Source organism: Alexandromys fortis, unplaced genomic scaffold (genome assembly GCF_014885135.2).
Source record: "Alexandromys fortis isolate MF-2015 unplaced genomic scaffold, M_Fortis_MF-2015_v1.1 scaffold_96, whole genome shotgun sequence".
In the NCBI taxonomy this organism is placed as follows: domain Eukaryota; kingdom Metazoa; phylum Chordata; class Mammalia; order Rodentia; family Cricetidae; genus Alexandromys; species Alexandromys fortis.
The window spans coordinates 4,122,080-4,143,441 of record NW_026068053.1 but is presented as its reverse complement, the minus strand read 5'-3'; the positions used below and the strand labels follow the sequence as shown (position 1 = coordinate 4,143,441).

General features: G+C 38.6%; 1 protein-coding gene across 7 annotated transcripts in view; it reads right to left on the bottom strand.

The window, feature by feature from the left end:
* Relch (RAB11 binding and LisH domain, coiled-coil and HEAT repeat containing) overlaps positions 1-21,362 on the bottom strand; it is an 89,464-nt gene that overhangs the window by 2,410 nt on the left and 65,692 nt on the right. For 4 of the 7 annotated variants that reach the window (XM_050119732.1, XM_050119729.1, XM_050119731.1 and 1 more), the window contains 8 exons: positions 18,897-19,003; positions 17,337-17,436; positions 12,599-12,681; positions 11,752-11,815; positions 10,012-10,150; positions 6,682-6,798; positions 2,351-2,439; positions 1,747-1,817 (listed from right to left, as the gene is read on the bottom strand). In XM_050119732.1, coding sequence (XP_049975689.1) covers positions 1,747-1,817; positions 2,351-2,439; positions 6,682-6,798; positions 10,012-10,150; positions 11,752-11,815; positions 12,599-12,681; positions 17,337-17,436; positions 18,897-19,003 — 770 coding nt within the window. Of the gene's footprint in view, positions 1-1,746; positions 1,818-2,350; positions 2,440-6,681; positions 6,799-10,011; positions 10,151-11,751; positions 11,816-12,014; positions 12,098-12,598; positions 12,682-17,336; positions 17,437-18,896; positions 19,004-21,362 lie in introns of those variants that run through there. The other 3 variants (XM_050119730.1, XR_007588272.1, XR_007588273.1) reach the window with 3 other exon arrangements.

Genomic DNA, 21,362 nt, shown 5'->3' with positions numbered 1-21,362 from the left:
TTTTGTTTTGTTTTGTTTTTCAAGTCAGGGTTTCACTGGGTAGCCCTGGCTGTCCTGGAACTCACTTTGTTGACTGGCCTTGAACTCACAGAGATCCCTTTGCCTTGCCTCCCAAGTGCTGGGATTAGAGGTGTGCACCACAACTGCTCAGCCACTTCATTCAGTTCTTACAACTGGAACACGGGTACTACCTATTCCCAAAATGAGCAAATTATATCACAGCGAGGTTTGCACTGTGATAACAATCCTATTCCCTTTCAGGGTGTGTGTCTGTGTTCTGAACAACTAGCTGCATTAACTTCAATTAACTGTCTTCAAATTAATTTCTTCTTTCCTTTACAGCAGCCTAGTGTGCAGGAAATAAACACAATCTGAATGACTATGAAAGATGGCTTATTATCACACTGCTTAACAGGAAGAGAACCCTGATCAAGCACTTTTTTTTAAGTGCCCCAACAAGCGTCCTGCAACAGACAGGAAACCAGCTTACTGCCTTGTGGTTTTGATGAAGATGCTTTAGATCTTATAGGTTCTGCTCCTTGTCTATAGCGCACAGCTTGTAGTTTCTACTGTAAAATGTCCTGAGGATTAAATAAGGGAATGTGTATGAACAAATAAAGGTCAACGTGTGGCAAGCTGCAAGTGTTCAACTTGCCTCATTGTAGAATTCATTTATTCTTCAGATGGAATGGTGGTGTACACTGGCAACCCAGCACGCAGGAGGCAGAGTCTTGGGAGTGGGTGGGGAAGCTCTCTTTTTATCATAGGAGGTTAAGAAAAGTTCCAAATACTTTACAGAGGCAAAAGACTTATGTGTACTGGCTCCAGGTGTATGCGCCTATTTATATGTGTGAGAATTCATGACTGATGGAATAAAATGAGTATTTCAGCAGTCAGCCTCAAAGGAAATTGTGCGTGAGCTTTCCTTATGATTAGATGCACAAAACCGGAATTCTTTACTGAAAATACAGTACATGAACCCATATATAAATTCTTCCCCTTTTTGAATGTTCAACATTCTAACTTGAATTGAATCCATAATTCATTGAATCTTTGAATTCTATTAGTTTGGCTAGAATATCCCCACATGTGAACACTCCTGTAACAAATTATAAGCACTCCAGTAGCAAACAGAAATGTCTCAGGAGGCCTTTAAAGATTCCTAGGCTGGGGACTGGAGAGATCACTCAGTAAGTGAGGCACCTGTCATCAAGCCTGAAAACCCAAGTTCTGGACCCACATGGTAGACTCCTGCAAGTCTTCCTCAGATCCTCACATGTATGTGCCTCTCTCTCTCTCTCTCTCTCACACACACGCACACACACACACACACACACACACACACACACACACACACACCCCTAGCTCTAAGTGCATATAATACTGAGAGGGAAGGTACAAAGACAGGGTAGAGATTTGAATCTTAAAGCCCCTAAGTATTTCTCATGATTGGTTCAATCCTTCCTGCCTTTCTTCCAAGAGAGGTCTCACTACGTAGCCCTGGCTGCCCTTGACATCACTATGCAGACTGGCCTGGCACTGAACTCGCAGAGATCTTCCTGCCTTTGCCTCCCAAGTGCTAGGATTAAAGGATGCACCATCATGCCTGGCCTGAATAATTTTCTTGTCTTCCAAATAAGTGACTATAAAACAACACAAAATAAAACATTATACCCATAGATATTAAATTTAGACAGAAAAATTCAGGTTAACCTTTAAATTCTTAAAAAAGAATAAATTTCTTACCCTTGAGGCTCTTGGACAGTCTTGTTTTCTACTTTTTGTTCACATTCTTTAATCATGGAACTTAAAATAACCTGATAAGAAAAGTCACTCTAGTGAGATACAGTTAACACTGTCAAATACTATGCTACAAATCACAGTCCAAGCCATTCTAAAAACCTGAAGAGGACAGAGTGTTAGGGACCCTGGGAAGAGACTGGGCCAAGGCTCTGGCATGCAAAAAAGCCTACATGCTGACAGTGTGGAAGTCAGGAGCAGGTACAAAGAGCTGGAAGACACAGAGTTAGAAATAAGTGACACATAGGGAAAGAACTCAATTAAAGAAAGTTAGTGGTCAAAGATCGTTACATGTAACAGATAAAATATCCCATAGAGATTTCCATATTAAATTCTTCTTGTGTTATCCCTACTTTAGAGAATTATAGAGGCTCAAAATGTTAAAGAATTTGTTGCAGCATTACAATTAGTAAATGCATTCATAAAATAATGCCAAGCTAGACTAAGCAGTGTTACGCATGGCTGTCGTAATAAGCCTCACAGGGAGAAAAGAGTGAGTACAGGATAAGGTAAATCCCAGGAACCTGGTGCTGCTAGGCACAGGACTTACCTCATGTTCTGGAGATAGATGTTCCATGTCAGTCCGTAAACATCTGAGGCCGGGTAAAAAGTGATTTACCATTAAATCCTCTGAAATGACTGAGGAAAGGTAGTCAAGGAAAAGAAAAAAACAAAAACAACAACAACAACAAAACAAAAACCAAGCAGCGTCCATCAGAGAAGAGATCACATAGAAAGAAGCCTTTTAGATAGTGCCTCAGTATAGCAAACTCTCCAGTCAGGCTTCTTGTATAAACGTCACCTTCGCAGGAAAGGTTGATGCCAAGACACACCCGCCTAGGTTTATTCTTACATATCTATTTATGTTGGTGCTATCTCTAACATTCCATAACTTTATTAAATATCATATAAATAAAATAATGCATAGAACATTCAATTATGTGGGCAAGGAAAAGGTTCAGTTGGTAAGTGCTTGCTGCATAAGCATGAGAACCTAACTTGCACCTCAGAACTTGGTGCAAAGGTATGCCTGCAGTCCCACATAGGTGTGCCTACAATCCCACAATGGTGTGCCTACAATCCCACAATGGTGTGCCTACAATCCCACAATGGTGTGCCTACAATCCCACAATGGTGTGCCTGCAATCCTACAATGGTGTGCCTGTAATCCCACAATAATATACCTGAAATCCCACAATGGTGTGCCTGTAATCCCACAATGGTGTGCCTGCAACCCCACAATAATATACCTGAAATCCCACATTGGTGTGCTTACAATCCCACATTGGTGTGCCTACAATCCCACATTGGTGTGCCTACAATCCCACAATGGTGTGCCTTCAGTCCTAGCCCCAGTGAGGTAGAGACAGCAGAAAACTTGGGAGACACACGGTCTTCAAAAGTAAGGTGGAGGGTTCCTGAGGAACAACACCTGAGGTTGACCTCTGGCCTTCACATCGCACACGCACTTGCATACATAAAAATATTTTCATGACAGCTAAGCTGAAAGTTATGTAAAAAACCGATAAAGGCAAGTTGCTCATAACATTATTACTTTTAATGGTTGTAAAAGATTTTCTAAATGCAAACATTTAGAAAAAGATGTACATTCATTATCAGAAATGCTGAGGAGCTTCTTCAGAGACCCACTGTGCACTGTGGATGCAAACGGCAGCACAGCCAGGGTCAACACACTTGGACACGTTAGGTTGAGTAACTTGTCTAAGGCATACAAGATTTTCCTGCTTGCTTTCTTTTTTAATTAAAATAATTTCATTTTGTGTGTGGACTACTCGTGTGCCTGGTGTCCGAGGAAGGCAGAAAGGGACATTAGATCCCCTGGAACTTGAGCCATCACCTGGGTGCTGGGACTTGAACACGAACAGTCTGCAGAGTCGTCCGTGCTCTAAACTAAGTCGTCTCTCCAGTGACGTGGGATTTTCAAGACAGGGTTTCTTGTGTAGCCCTGGCAGTCCTAGAACTCACTTTGCAGATCAGGCTGGCCTTGAACTCACAGAGATCTGCTTGCCTCTGCCTCTACTGGGATAAAAGGTGTTTGCCACCACTGCCCAGCTAAGATGACTTTCTGTTGGTCCAGAATGAACCACACAGCACATTCAGTTTACTTTAGGTCCTGATAATCTTTGAGTTTTAGTTGATCATCTCCACATTCAAAAGAATAGAAAACCAGGTGCATTTCTCAAGAAAATAAATTCATCTTATAAATTCACATTAATTCTGGAATATTGTTATTCTAGCTCTGGTTTAATACTGCATCATGTCCCAGTGAAAAATGAAGTAAATGAGTTCCTTTATTAAACTGGCTTAATTAAAAAAAATTACCATGCGCTTCATTAGGAGAAAAAGGAATTATATTACCATTTCCTTGAAAATGGTTACAATGCTCATAAACAAAGCTCCTATAATACATAAGTTATAAATTTAATAGGTATTAAAAATGCGCATGGGGCCTGCGAGATGGCTCAGTGAGTAAAAGCACCTGTTCACAAACTGGAGGCGATCCGAGTTCCGTCTCTGGCAGTGGCGTGAAGGTGGGAGAGGGCAACTCCGACAGTTGTCCTCGGACCTCCACATGGGTATGTGCTGCAGCCTAATCATGATGCAGTCTTGTATTCTAGACACTGGGAAAGTACCTCCAGGATGTAACTGTGGTGACCTTTGGATAGCAGAGTGATATAAGGAAACATGGGCACAGAGGCTCAGGACGGCTGGACTTATAGAAAATAGGGAAGTTATTCTTTCTACTCACAATGGGGCCAGCCTTTTCCTCATAAAAATTAAACAACCTTTCAAGGACTGAACATACACATACCACTCAGTCCTATCTGACTCTAAAGCCACTTCTACCTTAGTAAATGATCAAGTACCTGACTGCCAAGAGACGACATTCAGAGTTTCCTATGATACTCCTGCTTTTTACATAGATCTATGATAAAGTTTCCTTCTAAACAAAACCTGTCGCTGTCCATTTAAATACAGTCTGTGACCTTCTTTCTACATAACTCCCTTTAAAATTCCTCAATGTAAATGTCACCCAACATTAACCTCTGGCCTCCAGTGCACCCACATGCATTCATTCATCTCTTCTTGCCACACCCTGTCAAATTTTCTCCTCACCTCTAAGCACTACTCTCTAGCCTGAAGGGTTTTTAATGTCCTTCAAGCCTGTCATAACATTCTAATTTGTTGTTAGGCCCAGCGTTACATGTAACTTTCCTATGTCAGTTCTGGGCAATGGGACCTTATTAGTGAGCACACTCTTGAATCAAGTAAGGTGCAAGTCATAGAAAACAGAGTACTTGATCAGGTATTACTCTTATATGACTCTTCCCCTTCTTGTCCTGGCAAAGGCCTTTTGACTTCATTACCCCAGCAATAGTCTGTACATACTGACAACACTGATAATTGCTCTGTGTAAATGTCTATGTTCAAAAATCACTACTTTTTTCTTTAGAAATTCTGTTTTATGGAGCTAAAGTTGTGCTTGGATTTTCCCCTTTTCCTTCAGGCATATTCCATTATAAACTCCATTAGCTAATCTAGATTACACATGAGTTTTGCTTAACTTTCTAACAAATTCTTTCAGAGCTGAGTCTCTAATTCTCAGGCCATCACAGCTCTCTGGCCAGGGTCCTGTCACTTCTCCATAAGAAGAGTTCTCCTTGCAAACTCACAACAGCAGTTCCTCATTTGCTTCCTCTATCTTCTCGAGGTTGAAAATCCAACAAGATGAATCAGGAGGGATAATGACTTCTGCTTTTAGTGGAACAAAGCTTATACAGGAAATGGACACTTAAGTTATCAAACTAAAGTATTAGATCCCTGCTGACTATCTAGCCTGTTCTAAAAAGCATGGCTTACACCATCCACATAAATAGATCATTTGTAATCAATCTTCAAAATAAAATGAACTCATCAGTGCACCCAACTTTCTAAGTTTTAATTTCCAGAGGGCCTTACAGCTCCCCAATAGACATCATTTACAACTTAATTTATTCTGAACAAAAGCAACCCTCCATGGTTACACGCCAATTTAAAAAGACCAATTCCAGGACTAATGAGTGTCTGTGGCACTCGAGAGCACATTTATTCTAACTGAAATGGCTGTCCCCTCTGCTGAGGACTGTGACCTGGCATACAACACAGAACCATGGTGCTCTGAAACACTTCCTGTCACCTCGTTTCCCCTATGAATCACTAGGAGGCTTAATTACTTTTTTTTTTTTTTGTGGGCCAAGATGATAATTCTCTCCTTATTTGTCTAACATGCATTTCCATGGTTCTGTTGAGAATTCAGTTTTTCACCCTTCCCAATCTCTTAGTTCCCTTTCTTGAACTCTGCTGTCTTTTACTGAGAGCCAGAGGCTTCTCTTCCTTCCTACTTTTACTTTACTAAACATAGCATAGAGAGAACACTCAACAGGACAGTCAAAGCTCTACGTTCCAGTTCAATTTTGCTTGTAACTATGGAAAGCAGAAGTTCTCACTGCAGTCTTTAAGTCTTAGTTTAATCATTTAAAATCTAGTGGGTTGATAATGGGCCTTGAGAATGTTTCTCTCCCAGCTGTTACTAGAGATGACTACCGTGTTGGCCCTGGACTTCTCCAGAGTGACATTTCATAGTGTTCCACTGTATACCAGAACATGAAAGCCTAACTTCATTCTGTCCTGCATTCTTGCTCACTATATAGTGAAGTATACAGAGGATTAAAAACTACCTTTAAAGATTATGAGATAGCTAGAGTAAAACAGGTATGGCAAGTTGAACCCAAACTTTCAAAGAAGTCCACTCTGTTCTTATGTTCTTTACTATACGGTGGGTTATACACAGTCAGCTACAGTTCAACACAGCAAGGATACAGCAACAGGACAGTGCACTGTAGGCTTCAAAAAGATGGATCGCGATGTCCAGCCTTTTCGAATCTACAATTTGTAAGTTGTTCACCAAGGCTAATTTATGTAGATGTGGTATAACAACTGAAAAAGGAAAAAAAGAGGTTGTTACATTTTATTCCAATCATGTGTACACAAACCTCCTATTTTACAATGCACAATTATTATTATGATTTATAAGATTTCATTTTAATACTGGATGCTTTCAAACATTTACCACCATCCTTTGCTTGCTCTTTCTTATTAGGCAAGACTGTATGCTTTTTCAAATAAGTGATTTGTGACTTAAGAGAGAATATAACACTACCACCACTGTCTAGTTCTGAGGACTATGTACAAATGATCTCATCTCACCTCCCAATCTCCCCATGGAAAAACAATAAACAAATGAACCAAGACACAGCTTCTATGCACTGTGCTGTGGTCCTAGACATGTTTCCTTAGTTACCACTGCTATTACATAAGAGGTGCATGCCTTTTCCCTTCTCAATAATAAATTATTTTATTTCCTCACAATATAACAAGTATCTTCACTTTCTCAAACTTTAACCGACTGTTAAAAAGCACTCTGAATTTCTAGTCACTGAAGGGATAGAATAGAGTGAAACTTCAAAGACAACTTCTGTAAAGTAAAGCCACGGCTTAGGAAACAATAAACAAGTGATAACAGCAATCATCTTGGATGCCCATGATTTTTTCTTACTAGGCAGAGACTCAACAGTAAGCCAGTTTTCTGCAGGAATGGCTTCAGAACCAGTGATTGTTTATCTGGTTAGCGAACACACCCCTCTAGCAACTGTAGTGACCTCTTCCTTGTTTACACTGAGTCTGATGTAAAAGCATGTCTTCTGGAAGAACTGTTTCCTACACACACAAAGATTGTGAGCACAGTTTTCATGCTTCTCACTAAATAATGACAAAACCCCCAACAAAACAACCAACAATGTCCATTTTGAGCGGTCTTTGTTAAAATGAGTAACACAGACTTGGTAAGTCAGCTTACATCTATAATCCCATAACTATATAGGTAAAAGGAGGGAGATTTAAAGTAGGCTATAGGAAGTCCCACTTAAAAAGAGGGAAATAAAAACAAGGCAACAAATAAGCAGAGGATCAGGTTCCATTCCCAACACCAGTGGCCCACAATCAATCACAATTCCACTTTCATCCAGATCTAACAAGATGCCTAGCCTTCGTGTGCGCTGTACACTTGTACACACACACATATGCAGGCAAATACTCTACAAGTAGCTAGATATAAAAAACTAAAGAGTGTTCTAGAAAAATAACCAATGTTTAAGATAGGAGTAAGGGACTGTAGCTGTAGTGATGGTTCTGTGGTCAAGAGCACTTGCTACTGCTTATCTTGCAGAGGACGGGGCTTTGGTTCCCAGAATCCACACGGGGGCTCACAATCATCCGTAACTTCAGTTTCTGGAATCTAATGTCCCTTTCTGGCTTCCTCGGGTACCAGGCTCCCATGTGGTGCAGATACACATTCAGGTGCCACCCACACACACCCAAACAAGTTTTAAAACAGATACAAGACTAAAAGATCTAATGAAAAATTGGGAAATAATAAGGGCTATTAAAAGAACTAATATTAGTTAAGGAACAGAGTGATAAATAATTATTCTAATTATTCCAATTTTTCTACTTTTTCTCTAAACACCCAAAGAGAACTACCTATAAAGATGGATAGTTAAGAATATTGCATTCTTTCTGATATGGGCTTAATTTCGCTGTAAGTCCTATTTACAGATTTGGCATTAAATTTTTCAAGGTAAAGCCTTTTGAACAAGAAAGTAGTTCAAAGTGGGGAGATCAAAAATTTTTCCCCCTAAAAATATTTTCAGGAGACAATCAGATATCAGAGACAATAGTTAACTGGACCTAGAGTCAACTAAAGCCTTCCCGAGCACACCTTTCGGGACTACTGGAAGCAAACCAAATCCTGCTCTTTCCTATCACACAGTTCTTACACACTTAATAGGTAGGCATTGTTTACATGAATAACACTCACATAGGAGGTCTCCTTCTTAAAGTTCTTAAAAACTCTAAAGAGACATTGATATACAGATAATGTTTGCTCTGAGAAATAACCCTTGGTCTAGAATAACTAAGGACAACGTCTCCATGGACCCATGCAAACAACTGGCTCTACTCTATGCTCATGGCAATCCAGACAGCCTCCCCGTCCACATCTCCCCCGTGAGTGCATTCAAACAGGCTACATAATGCTCTGCTTGGGACTGAACACAACAAGATAGCATAGGCCAAAGACCCATCTTACTCACCACATCCCTCAAAGAAACTACTCTGTCAGTGATGTCAGGCCACACATTCAGAGCTCTGACTAAAGCACATGCAAATGTGGTGTTGTAACATTAGGACTCTGTGATTTCTGCTGGCTGGGTGTACTCACCGCAGGAGAAGAGACTATCCTGACAATTGGGATAGCGCTATCGCCCTCAACAAGCCTTTCGGACACTGCACTCCAAATAATGACTATTTTTTTTTTTTTTTGCTGATATTCTGATTGTAAAACTGTTTTTTTTTTTTTTTTAAATCAGTCTGGCTATGTAATAGAGAGCCTATTAGAGAATACATTTTTTAGTAGATCCGAAACTGACTTAAGTAGTTATCCCTCTAGGAAGCATGTAAAACTGCCGACACTAAAAGCACAATAAAGTATCACAATGATCAGAAATATGCTTTGGGATAATGACGATGTCACCCAAAAAAGTGTAATAAATGCCGAGGGCCAGAGTAAGGAGGAGAATGTGGAACTAGAGAAAGGAGCCAGCAGAGCACTATGCAGATCCAAACACTGACGCTGAAAACAGAGCTGTGCATGAGGCTGATGGCCAGGAGGACTGTGAACTTCCTGTAAGAATGTGACTTTAAGCACAAACACATCCCTAAAGCTTTGATTAAGAAAGTCTCTTAAACCAGGAAGCAATGGTGCACGCCTTTAATCCTAGCACTCCTGAGGCAGAGGTGGGTGGATTTCTGTGAGTTCAAGGCCAGGCTGGTCTACAAAGTGAGTTTCAAGACAGCCAGGGCTATTACAGAGAAACCCTGTTTCAGAAAGAAAAGAAAAGAAAAGAAAAGAAAAGAAAGTCTCTTAAGTAACTATAGGTGGGGAGCTACTCTTCCTGTTTTATTTACAGCTGGTGTTGGGATCAATTGAAGAAGAGTTTTTATGAAGTGAGAAATGAAGAACAGCAAGGTTTTGGTGCCCAGACAAGCCCCTTGTGATGGCACAATGCAGGAACAGGTATGAAGGGGACTTACACTCATCTCGGAACCGGGGTTCTGCATTAGGCCCGACTCTGCCAAATGTTCTGATAATCTCTGTATGCAAAGAATGCTGGTCTTGGTACTGAGGATCTTCCAGAAAAGAAGCCAACTGCATCTTCACTCTTTCTAGTAACTTAAAATCAGATATAGATGATTAAAAATGGAGTAGTGCTGTTATGGTGAACAATAAGCAGACTGAAAATCACCTTTCACAGTGGATTTATGCTGCAAAACTATGATAGTGCAGTAATTGTTTGTGCAGTAATTCTCAATTTAGATTAACAATAAAAACACACCTGACAAAAATTAAAAACAAACCAACTATGTAAGGAAGGGCTGGTAAAATTCTGAGTTTGTATCTGAGTTCCGATTCTCACATCAGCGTGAGCACCAATCGCCCTCCTCCTAGCAGCAGTGAGTCATCAGTGACTGACCCTTTAGTCACATTTCCTACACATCTTATTTTAGGACTTAAGGCCATGTTGAAATTCTGCCAAGACTGCAAGCGTTGCAGAAATACGTGTTTTTTCTGTTGCTTTGTCAGTTGAAATATAGAAGAAAAAAGGGGAAAAATATTCTTTCTATAACTAAAATTTAATTTTTATTATAAGAATCTTTAGACAATGGAATTCCATTGAATTTCTTATTTTGGTGAGCATAATGATTTATTTTCTAATCCACAAGATTTTTTTCTGTCTAGTATGACAAAAAGAAAAAATTCTAATGCTCATTTTTTTTTTTTAAGGTTTTCAAGACAGGGTTTCTCTGTGTAATAGCCCTAGATGTCCTGGAACTTGTAGGTCAGGATGGCCTTGAATCGCAGAGACCCACCTGCTTCTGCCTGTGCTGGGATTAAAGACGTGCGCCACCACTGCTGGCCTGACACTCATCGCGATACATGATTTTTTTTTTTTAAGGAGTTTTATTTTATGGCTCTGAGTGTTTCCATGTATGTATATATGTATGTGCACCATGAGTGCACTTGGTGCCTGGAGAGGCCAGAAAAGGCCATCTTATTCCTTGAAACTGGAGTGATGGATGGTTGTTGAGTCTCCATAAAACATAAAAATCTTGAAATAAATCCAGTTTTAGAATCAAAATCATCTTTGCGGACGAAAAGCTTGTTAATACCTCAGGCAGGCAAGGCAAGGTTTATGGTGGTACAAGCTACAAAGAGCTATATAAGCTATTAGAGGATTTTACAATGTAGCATCAATGGAAGTTGTCAGGCTACAGGTGCCCTCTCTACTTCATTTGTAGCTTTGTTTTCGCAATGTTTTGTGACAAAATACATCTTCAAACTAGCAATCAAAAATGTATGCTGGGCATGGTGATGTACACCTTTAATTCCAGCACTTGGGCTGCAGAAGCAGGCAGATCTCTGTGAGTGCAAGGACAGCTTGGTCTATATAGGTAGTACCAGACCAGCCAAGGGTATTCAGTAAGACTGCATTAAAAAACAAAACAAAACAGAAAAAGATTGTATATAGATTGACTTATATCTAGCTAGGCTATAGTTAATTTTTTAATTGAAAAACTAATACAGAAATGGAACAGTTTCTTAGAATAAACAATTAGTTTAGGTTATGGTGCTTTTAAGTTTTATCTTCCTCTGATCAATAATTAAGAATTGCCATTAAGTTCCAATGCTCTCTGGCCCCACCTTCAGTTATACCATCAGAAATATGTCATCATCACCAGCACAGAGGTAATAAGCAAATGTCCATTTCCTACCTCTCTCTGAATAACTGTCTCCATAATAGTGCCAAATGCTGGGATCGTAGCAATCCTAACAGAGCTGTTAGAAATCAAAAAGGAAGGAGACTGAGACTTCCCTGAGAGACCACAGCATCATCATTAACATATGTATCAAAATAAGTACAAGGTAGAAATCCCGCATTAGTCTAGCAATGACAGTTAAACTTTTAAAGAGCAGACCAAGAAGAATGCTCAATGAGACAGGCAGGATAACTCAGGGTCACCGTCTGTGAACTCACAATTCAGGATCAGCGGACAAGGTAACAAGGGCCGGAGCAACCCGCTTGTCAACTAATGCTTCACTCATGCCTCGAAGAGTCAGCTGTAAACCAGTCAACATGCAATAAAAAAATGGTGTGGTAAACTGGAATGAGAACTGGGTTAGCTGTGACTGAGGATGGGCAGGCAGACTCCCTGGTCTTTCTTGCTTTAGTCATCCACATGAGACATTAAAATGTTAAGCCTTTGGTTCATGCCACTACACTCACTGGCAACAACCTGTTAGTGAAATTAGCAGAGCATCCTTTCTTGGCTTAGAAGAAATAGTCCATCAGCTTGTTTTGGTTTTGAAAGTGTTCCTTGATTATTAATGCAAATACTTTTTTCTCTTTATATGGCCTCTGAATTAGGCTTATTTTGAGGCTGACTTAAAAAACAACCCCAACAACGTACTAATAGCAATGTGATAAAGTTTCAAATCAAGTATGGCCTGCCACACTATTTTCAAGAGATTCTGCAGTGACTGTTAGCAGCATGATGGTTATTTCTTGACAGGCACATTTAGAAAGGAATGCTGGACATAGAAGGCAGGGCCAACACTTACATTTCAGGGTCACTGGAGAGAGTAATGAGAGCAGGAACAACCCTCTGAGCTACCAGAGTCTCATTCACCCCCTTCACCAACAGCTGATTGGTCAGCACAGGGGGTATTCACAGGTGGTGCATGAAAGCAAACAGTGCGCCATGGGAAGAATAAAGGAACAAAGAGAGAAAGAGAGAAAACACAAAAGCAAACCAAAATTAGAAGCAAAGCAAATACTGCTACTGGAGTGCTTACCAAGGCAGAGAGGGCTTAGGAGGAAAGAAAGCTTAAATTGCCTAGCAGTTCACAAAAAGAGACTTGTCACCAACTGAATTTGACCTAAGTTTGTCCTTTAGGTCAAAGACTACATTCAATTCCCATCTTCAATTAAAATATAATGTAAAAAAAAACAAAAAAACAAAACCCGACTTTTTCTTTTTGATTTTATTGAAACTAGGGTCTTACTCTGTAGTTCTGCCTGGTACTAACTCAATATGAAGACTGGTTTCAAACTCAATAGAGATCCACATGCCTCTGCCTCCCTTGGGCTGGGATTAAAGGCTTGTGTCACTATAGCTCTTAAAAAAAGAAAATAGCTAAAACAAAGAGACACATATTGTATTAACAATATAACTAGCTAAAATTATTAAAAGTCAACTGGGTATGATTTTATTATGATCACCAAAGAACAAATATGCCTTTTAAAAAGCAGACTATAATGGCTTGTAGCCATCAACTGCTTCTGACTTTCTACAGTGAGGACATTGAAGTCTACATAAACTCCCAACCTTCTCACACAGTCTTATTATCTGAGCAATAAACATATACTTCAACATAATATCTTAGAACGTTAGACCTGGAAATCAGCTCTGGGTTCAAATTCCAGCTCTCACCCACTATTAGCCTTGGATGAATTACAGAATAAACTAGTTTGCTCATCTGAAAACGCTGAGTTTCTCATCAACTCAAAGGACAAGTGTACTATTAATTTGCAAGCAAGAAATATTGTACAAGGTAAATATATGCATACAAGAGATGAGTTTAGCTATTATAATTTTTATAAAAAGAAATCATTTAAAATTTGGTAGTTTACCTCTAAATATGTTTTTGCTTTCTAATTTTCTAAAAGCTTACATAAGTTTTAGAGTAAATATGACCAAAACAAATGTTTCTCTAACAGTCATTAAAATATTTTTGTTAGTAACCATACCAACATTGTAAACACGAGGGTAGTAGAGTATACATTTGTTTTTGTATAGAATATCAATCCCTTGTCCCCAGCTTTGGAATGTAAGCATAAATTATTACTAAATCCTAATCAATCTGTTCACTAGTAGTAGTGTGATCAGAGTTCTTATGGACATTCCATATCAAAATTGCCATGGTGCATGCATTGATACTCCTCTTACAAAGTATGAGAAGCTTAGCTGATGTTATGTGAAGATATTTATTTCTGCAATAATCTGTAATCATTTATCAATACATTCATTCCAGAACTGATTTTGGCATTCTGAGATAATTTATTAAATGCCTACATAATTAGGCAGGAGAAAAATGACAAAAGACATTTTGTTATCATATTAATGTTACTATAGTCAGGCAGGAAGAACTAGGACAAGGAATTCAAATTGTTCGTTATCATAAGAAGGCTAAACTTTGAGCAAGGCCTAACTTGATGGATGCCTGCTGTCTTGAGTCTCAAAGCAGGAGATTTAAAGGACAAGTTAATCTCTCACCGCTCTGGAATCCTTAAGGTAATGTCTGGTAAGGCACATACAAACATTATCAAAGTTTAACAGATGAAGAAACGGAGACTCGTAGAAAAGAAATGATTTTTGTCCAGGGTTTTTGAGTCGAAAGTAGAACCAGACAATGAATGACTCATTCTTACCTGTCTTAACTGATGTCTAATGGTACAGTTCAATTACTTCATGACTAACTTACCAGCTATGTGAAGTTCTTTTCTATAACCTGTCACTCCAGGTCACTAACATGAGAGTCACTAAGCTTTCCCTATAAAAGAATGTCATTCATTTTTTTCTTCAAAATGAGGTAAGACACAGTCTCTTGTTTAATATCAGGAACAAAACAAACCCATTGGGGTTCTCCTTGTCCTGCTATCTAAAAATAAAGCTAAATTTGTGCTAAATTCCAGAAAATATATCAAATTATGTTCCTAGCATACCCATTTCTCACTTCTATCATTTTATTCTGTTGTTTGACTTTTAAGGTAAGCTCTCAGATAGTCCCGGTTGGCCTTGAACTCACTATGCACTGAAGAATGCTTTTGATCTCCTTGCCTGACTTGTGCACGACCACCCCCAATTCCATGTGGTCCTGGGAAAGAACACAGAACCTCAGGCATGCTAGGCAAGTGCTTTAGTAACTGAGTCATACCCTCACCACAGCCCTAATACCACTTTTCTAAAAGAAAAAATGATTTTTAAATGTCCTTATTTCTTACGGTTTTATTTTTAATGTACTCATTTTGAAGGAAGCAGACATAACTGTAAATTATAAAACATTAATATAAAAAACATCTCATGAATCTAACACAATTTTTGGTAGATTATTTCCTCCAAATAAGGATTACTGACAGTAAAATTATACCCTAAATAAGAGTAAACTATATTTCAATGCTAATCCATCTTTCTACCTAGTACTCCTTAAATTTATAATTGACTTGAAAAAATTTTTTAAATTACTGTCAAACTAGACTCAGAAGTTCATAATCAAACGAAATGACACTGAGGACGGTGCAGACACAGGTACAGTGTTCAGACAAGCACTGACTGCAAGCACAGAAACCAAAGGCCACGTACCAGGCAGACACAGAAACAAAACCCAATGTGAAAAGGGGGCAGGCTATCATTTATTTGAAGTCTTTGCATTCACACGATGCATATGTATGTATTAAAATCAGCAGTCAAGAGAAAGAAGTAAGTTTTCAGGCCTTAGAGTAAAACCGCATGAAGAGAGTATTAATGAAAGCTTTTGAAAAGCTACATTTTTCTCTAGATAGAGACAAGCAAAGAAATTCATCTTTCATGGTAAAGCTTGCTTTTCAGCACACTGAATAATCAAAAGTTATTTAAACCAAGAAGGAACTTGTACAGATTAAAAAGTATCAAAATTACTCTGGCATTGATCTCAACAAATAATTCTTGATTATAGCTGTTCTTAAAAACAAAACAGGACAAAACTTTAATTTTCCTTGTCAAGTGAATTTTTGTCTAGGCTTGATCAATCTAATTGATAGTTATTAAAAATTATAGAAATAATTTAGAAAATTATAGAAAAATATAGAAATATTTTAAATATGTGAAATATTCTATCCTTACGACTGAAATTTATCTTAAATTGTAGAGAAATTCTTTAATTCCGGAAGACTGAATTAATTCCTCTCAAAAGCATTTTAAGTTCTACTCCCTAACCAAGAAGATATTTGCAGCTGATACCTGGCCGGGCGAGGGAAACAAGTTTTCTGCAATGGAACATCACTGGACATGCACCAACCATGGGCAGGCTAACACCCAACAAAACAGACTCTGTGTTGCTTTTTGCTTTGTTTTTTTTTTTTTTGTTTTTTTTTTTTGTTGTTGTTTTTGGTATTTTTCTTGTCTTATTGATTTTTTTTAAAGCTTGTTTTAATTTTCAAGTTTATTTTGTTGGCTTTTTAAATTTTTATTTTTGAAAAAGAAAGAACATTAAGTTGGTCAGGCAGGAGGTGAAGAGGATCTAGAAGGAGCTGGGGAAGTGGAAAGTATTACTGAAGTATATTGTGTGAAAAATAATTTAAAAATTAAATTCAAAAAAAGAATCACAGCCATAAAGGGACAATTTTAGTTTACATAAATCTATGTTCCTTATAGTTTTATGATTTTGTGAAGTAACAGCACAAATTAGAAAAACAGAGACATGATAACTAACATTTATTAAAGCTCCTATGTTCAACACCTTATTAAGGGCTTTACAGTAGTAACTTACAGAACACTAACAAAATTCATTCGAATAGGATACTTTATATCTTTATATCTTCATTTTGTAGATGAGGAAACTAAGGTACAGACAAGTTCAACAATTAACAAAGTAAGTAACAAAGTTGGTGGAAGAGATGGAAACTGAACCCAGGCAGCCTGGCCCTATGGCAAGACTCAAAAGTATCAACACTAAACCAATTGAGGACTTCAACTTCTAAAAATAAGTACATATGTCTATGGGATAAAGTGCTATCTGATGGGTCAACTTTCAGTTATCATATTACTTGGGAAGACAGTAAGTGAATAAACTCTAGGTACATCATAGAACAGTTTTGTAGGCAGTTAATGACTAAAGGTCCTATTCCAGATATGATATGTGAAATGAATACGAAAATTTCAAATAACTACATTTTATTACTATTAAAGAGTACTACAACTTAATTAATACCCTATACTGAGCAGTCATTTACCTCAGTAAATAGGAAAGGACACTCAGAAAGACTTAATAGGATGGAATTTAAATAATGTTTAACAGAGAAATGAAACTGAAAATAACATTTAAAGAACCAATAAGGCTAGAAAACATTCTTCAGTTTGCCAAGGTTAAAGTTCTGCCCCATCACACAGTTCACAACTAGACAGTATTCAATGTCATATATATATATGACTTATCTATCTATCTATCTCACACACATATACATGACATTTAAAACTTAAGAGAACTTTCTCTTTCCAAAGGAAATCACAAATAGCACCAAGAGAACTGAATGCTAGCATACCTCAAACATCCTGGCAGCAGTACACCTGACAAGTGCGGAAGTATGGACAACACCGTACCACAACACAGTCAGCAACAGCTCATGATAGGCCGGATTTGCCCTGCAGGAAAAATGACCTTAAGGTCAATGCCATATGCTTAACTGATGCATTGAAAATCACTATCTATGTGTGTATACATTTATTACATATATACATATTAATGAAAAAACACTGGTAGAACATATAATGAAACATAAGTTTATTACATCACAGCTAATATCTCACACAAGTCACTTTATATAAGTGTAAACCACATTCAAAATTACACTCCTCTAAGCATCTATAATTGTCACAGAAATTCTTACCTACTTCATAGCATGAAAACTAAAATCACAAATAAAAATAGGAGTGGTGGCCCAGTCCTCTAGACAGAACATAGGAGGTGAAAAGCCAAAGGATTGCAAACTCCAGGACATTCTACACAGTGGTACCCAGGTCTAGTAAACTCCAGGGCATTCTGCACAGTGTTACTCAGGTCTAGTAAACGCCAGGACATTCTGCACAGTGCTGCCCAGGTGTAGTAAAAACTGAATAAGCAATATGCCTGCTTTGTCACATGGTTGTAGAGTGAAGCCCATCTTCATGGAAGATGTTATTATTAATAAATACACCTCCTAGTGGCTCTGGCCGGTATCTCAGCTGCTCAGGAGGGTAGGTAGAAAGATTACCAGTTCAAAGGTAGCCTGAGCTATAGCTCAAGGTCTGCTGGGGTAACAAAGTGAGACTCTGTGTGGCCAAACAGAAAATAAATAATTAAATAATGAAATAGACAAAGAGACTGGGGTTATAGTTCAGTGGGAGAGCATTTGTTTGGCATGTGTATGGGCCCAGATTTAATTTCTAGTACCACAGAGAGTGACTGAGATATATGCACTTCAGTCACCATAACTTGTGATTAAAGCAGGACAAACAGGCCACAGAAAACTGAATAAGGAATCCATGATACTAGCTCTCAATTGAGGTTTCTTTCCATTTCTAGGAAACAACTTTTTAAACTCTGCACTTGATTATATTTTTCTACCAGCTTCAAAGAAAGTATCAGTCTGTACCTTCAATCTCATAAAAAAAAAACAACCCACAACAAATCAATTACAAAATATTTAAGAATATTCAAATAAGCAAAACCAAAACCAACTCAAAATGTAAAATTTTAACTCTTAAAGACAACGATGTGTGGTTAGGTTTAAAACATCATTCATCTAATTCATCCATTTGGAAAGCTGCCTACACCTTAAAAAGATGCATGCGCCTTATAGTACCTTCTTCTCTAGCTGCTGAAGCATCCTCCCCTTTCTGGAAACCACTGCCCTGCTTCAATGTGGACGGGTGTTCTTCACCTGCTTTTAAGCCCTTAGAGTAGGATTTCCTGCTGCTATCATTTGGGAGCGTCCCTTCTTTTTTTGATTTTTAGTTTCTTGAATCTTACATCTTTTTATTTGATATGTTTTTACAAGAAACAAAACAACACCCCAAAATTCAACAACAAAAAACCAAAAACCTGTAAGCTATTTTGTTTTTACCCAAGTTCCACAAAAGAAGCCTTCAGGCTGTCAAGAGGAGCATGAGACAGGGAGAGCAGCGTCATTACATCCTCTAGGAAGCCAACCAGCAGCTTTCGGTCATCTTCCTACAGAGGAAAAATACTGACAATCAATTCGCAATTAAGTAGAACTAAATGCCATAATTCCCTGTCTTTAATTAGAAAGGATTACCACATACTGGGAAGAGCCACCTTTGAAAGCTATGTTCTGCAAACAGTCTGGTTTGTGAGGAAGAAAAACTACTAATGTTTTCAGTCCCTATTCAATGAATCATTATTACTTTCATAATAACTTTATTAAGAAATTGACAACCTGTTAGATTAGAGTTAAAAACTCTGCATGTTTAACTAATCAGAAAGCATAAGGGAAAGGAATCTGATATTCTCCCAGGAAATAAACACACAAGTTAAGGTCAAACTTTCAAAAAGGATAAAAGTCAAGGACTTTTATGTGGCTTCTGAACACAGTCAAAGTCCTGGTTAGCTTTTTGTTTGTTTTTGTCAGCTTGACACAAGTTGTCTGGGTAGAGAGAACCTCAATTGATAAAACCATCTCTATCACATTTCTTGCTGATTCATGAGAGGGCAGGGCCATACCTGGGCAGGCGGTCCTGGCTGCATAAGGTTGAGCAGGCCATGAACAGCAAGCTTTTAAGCAATATTCCTCCAAGGTCTCTGCTTCAGTTCCTGTCTTGGTTTCCCTCAAAGATGGACTATGGCTGGGCATGTAAACCAAACAAACCCTTTTCTCCCTACATCGCTTTTGGTCATGGCCTTCATCATAACAAAGAGTAAGTAACTAATAGAAACTAATGAGGATACCTACTATAAAATCAAACATTAACTATAACCTTGAAAAACAAACTGCAAGAATAAAAGAATTCAGAGAAATAAGAGCTAAAAATAGAATTCCAAATGAGTATGGATTCTTTCGAGTTTTTAAAATATACTAAAATTATTTCCCATTTTAAATATCAAATCAAATAATATTGCTTTATATATGTAAGTCAGAAATGTGTGTGTGTGTGTGTGTGTGTGCACATGAGACACCGGGTCTAGTGCATTGTGGACAAGTGCCCTAGCACGGAGCTCTATCGCAAGACCTCAAGATAGTCTTTGTTTCCAAATAAAACTTTAGACTGTGGTTTATCCCAACACAAATAATACCTAGCAAGGAGAACTATTAACTGCTAGCCTGTGCTTTCTGAAATGAGCAGTTAAAACCAAACCTCTAACAAAACTGTGAAGTTAAAAAGAGAGAAAACAAGCTGGGTTGTGGTGGTCCATGTCTTTAATCCCAGCACTTGGGAGGTAGAGACAGGCAGATCTCAGTGAGTTCAAGGCCAGCCTGGTCTACAAAGTGAGTTCCAGGACAGCCAGTATTGTTACATAAAGAAACCCTGGGGAAAAGCAAAATCAAAACCAAAACCAACCAAACCAAACCAACCAAAGAAAAAAAACAAACAATAAAGAGAGAGACATCAATATTTGATACCATACTGATGCAATTTCCAAATCAAATGGAGGCTAGTATCACACTTTTGTTTACAGCGATGTTTGGACAACATAATTCATTGCTAGTTTCAGGAATACTAGAGACTGTCAGTGCTGTAAGACTGAAAATATCCTACACAGACATTGAATATCTGTGTTAAGACATCACAGAAATTCATTTAGAGAAGCTTTAAGGAATACTGTGCTACTACTCATGGTACAGCAGTGAGTTTTAACACTGTGACATCACTTTAATATGCTTAGAAGAAAGGTGCAATAAATATCAAGTGCTACTCTTAGAATTCAAGGTCAATTCATGGATGCAAGCTCAGAAAACCATTAGTAAAAGCATGCATCTTCCTTCTTATGTTTCACTTTCTAGAGTGTGTTAACATGGATCATACTATTTCCTTAAAGCAGGAGTGAGTATTGCGGCCTTCTGCTGTTCCAGCAGCAAGCAATGACCCATACCGCCCGACATCCACCCTTAACTCACTTTCCTGAACCCGGGCTGGGCTGATGACTTATTACACTACCATAGAAGTAATGTTGTACCCATTCTGGGACTAACTCTTGTAGGGATAAGCCCGCCCCTTGGGGGTGGGCTCGCCTCGGGCGAATGTTTTTACTGATGAATTGGGTGCACAGACTCCTGCTTCTGGTACTTCGCTGGAACCTTGGTTTCGTGAGTCTGGTTTTTCCATTAAAGTTGTTCAAATATCTATTACTATTGGTCTTCATTAATCTAAACCGCCACATTTGGTGCCCAGTGGGACTTTGGGGATACCCGCCCCGATTCGGAGGCTCCGGGAGGCCACCGCTGGGAGCCAGCGGCACCTCCCCCTCCGGGGGTCTCTCTCTCTCTTCGCACAGATTGTGCCCTCTCAGCACTGCACCTAGAAGCAGCTGAGATTCAGAGTCACTGGAAATCTCTGGTGCCTGCTAGAAAGCC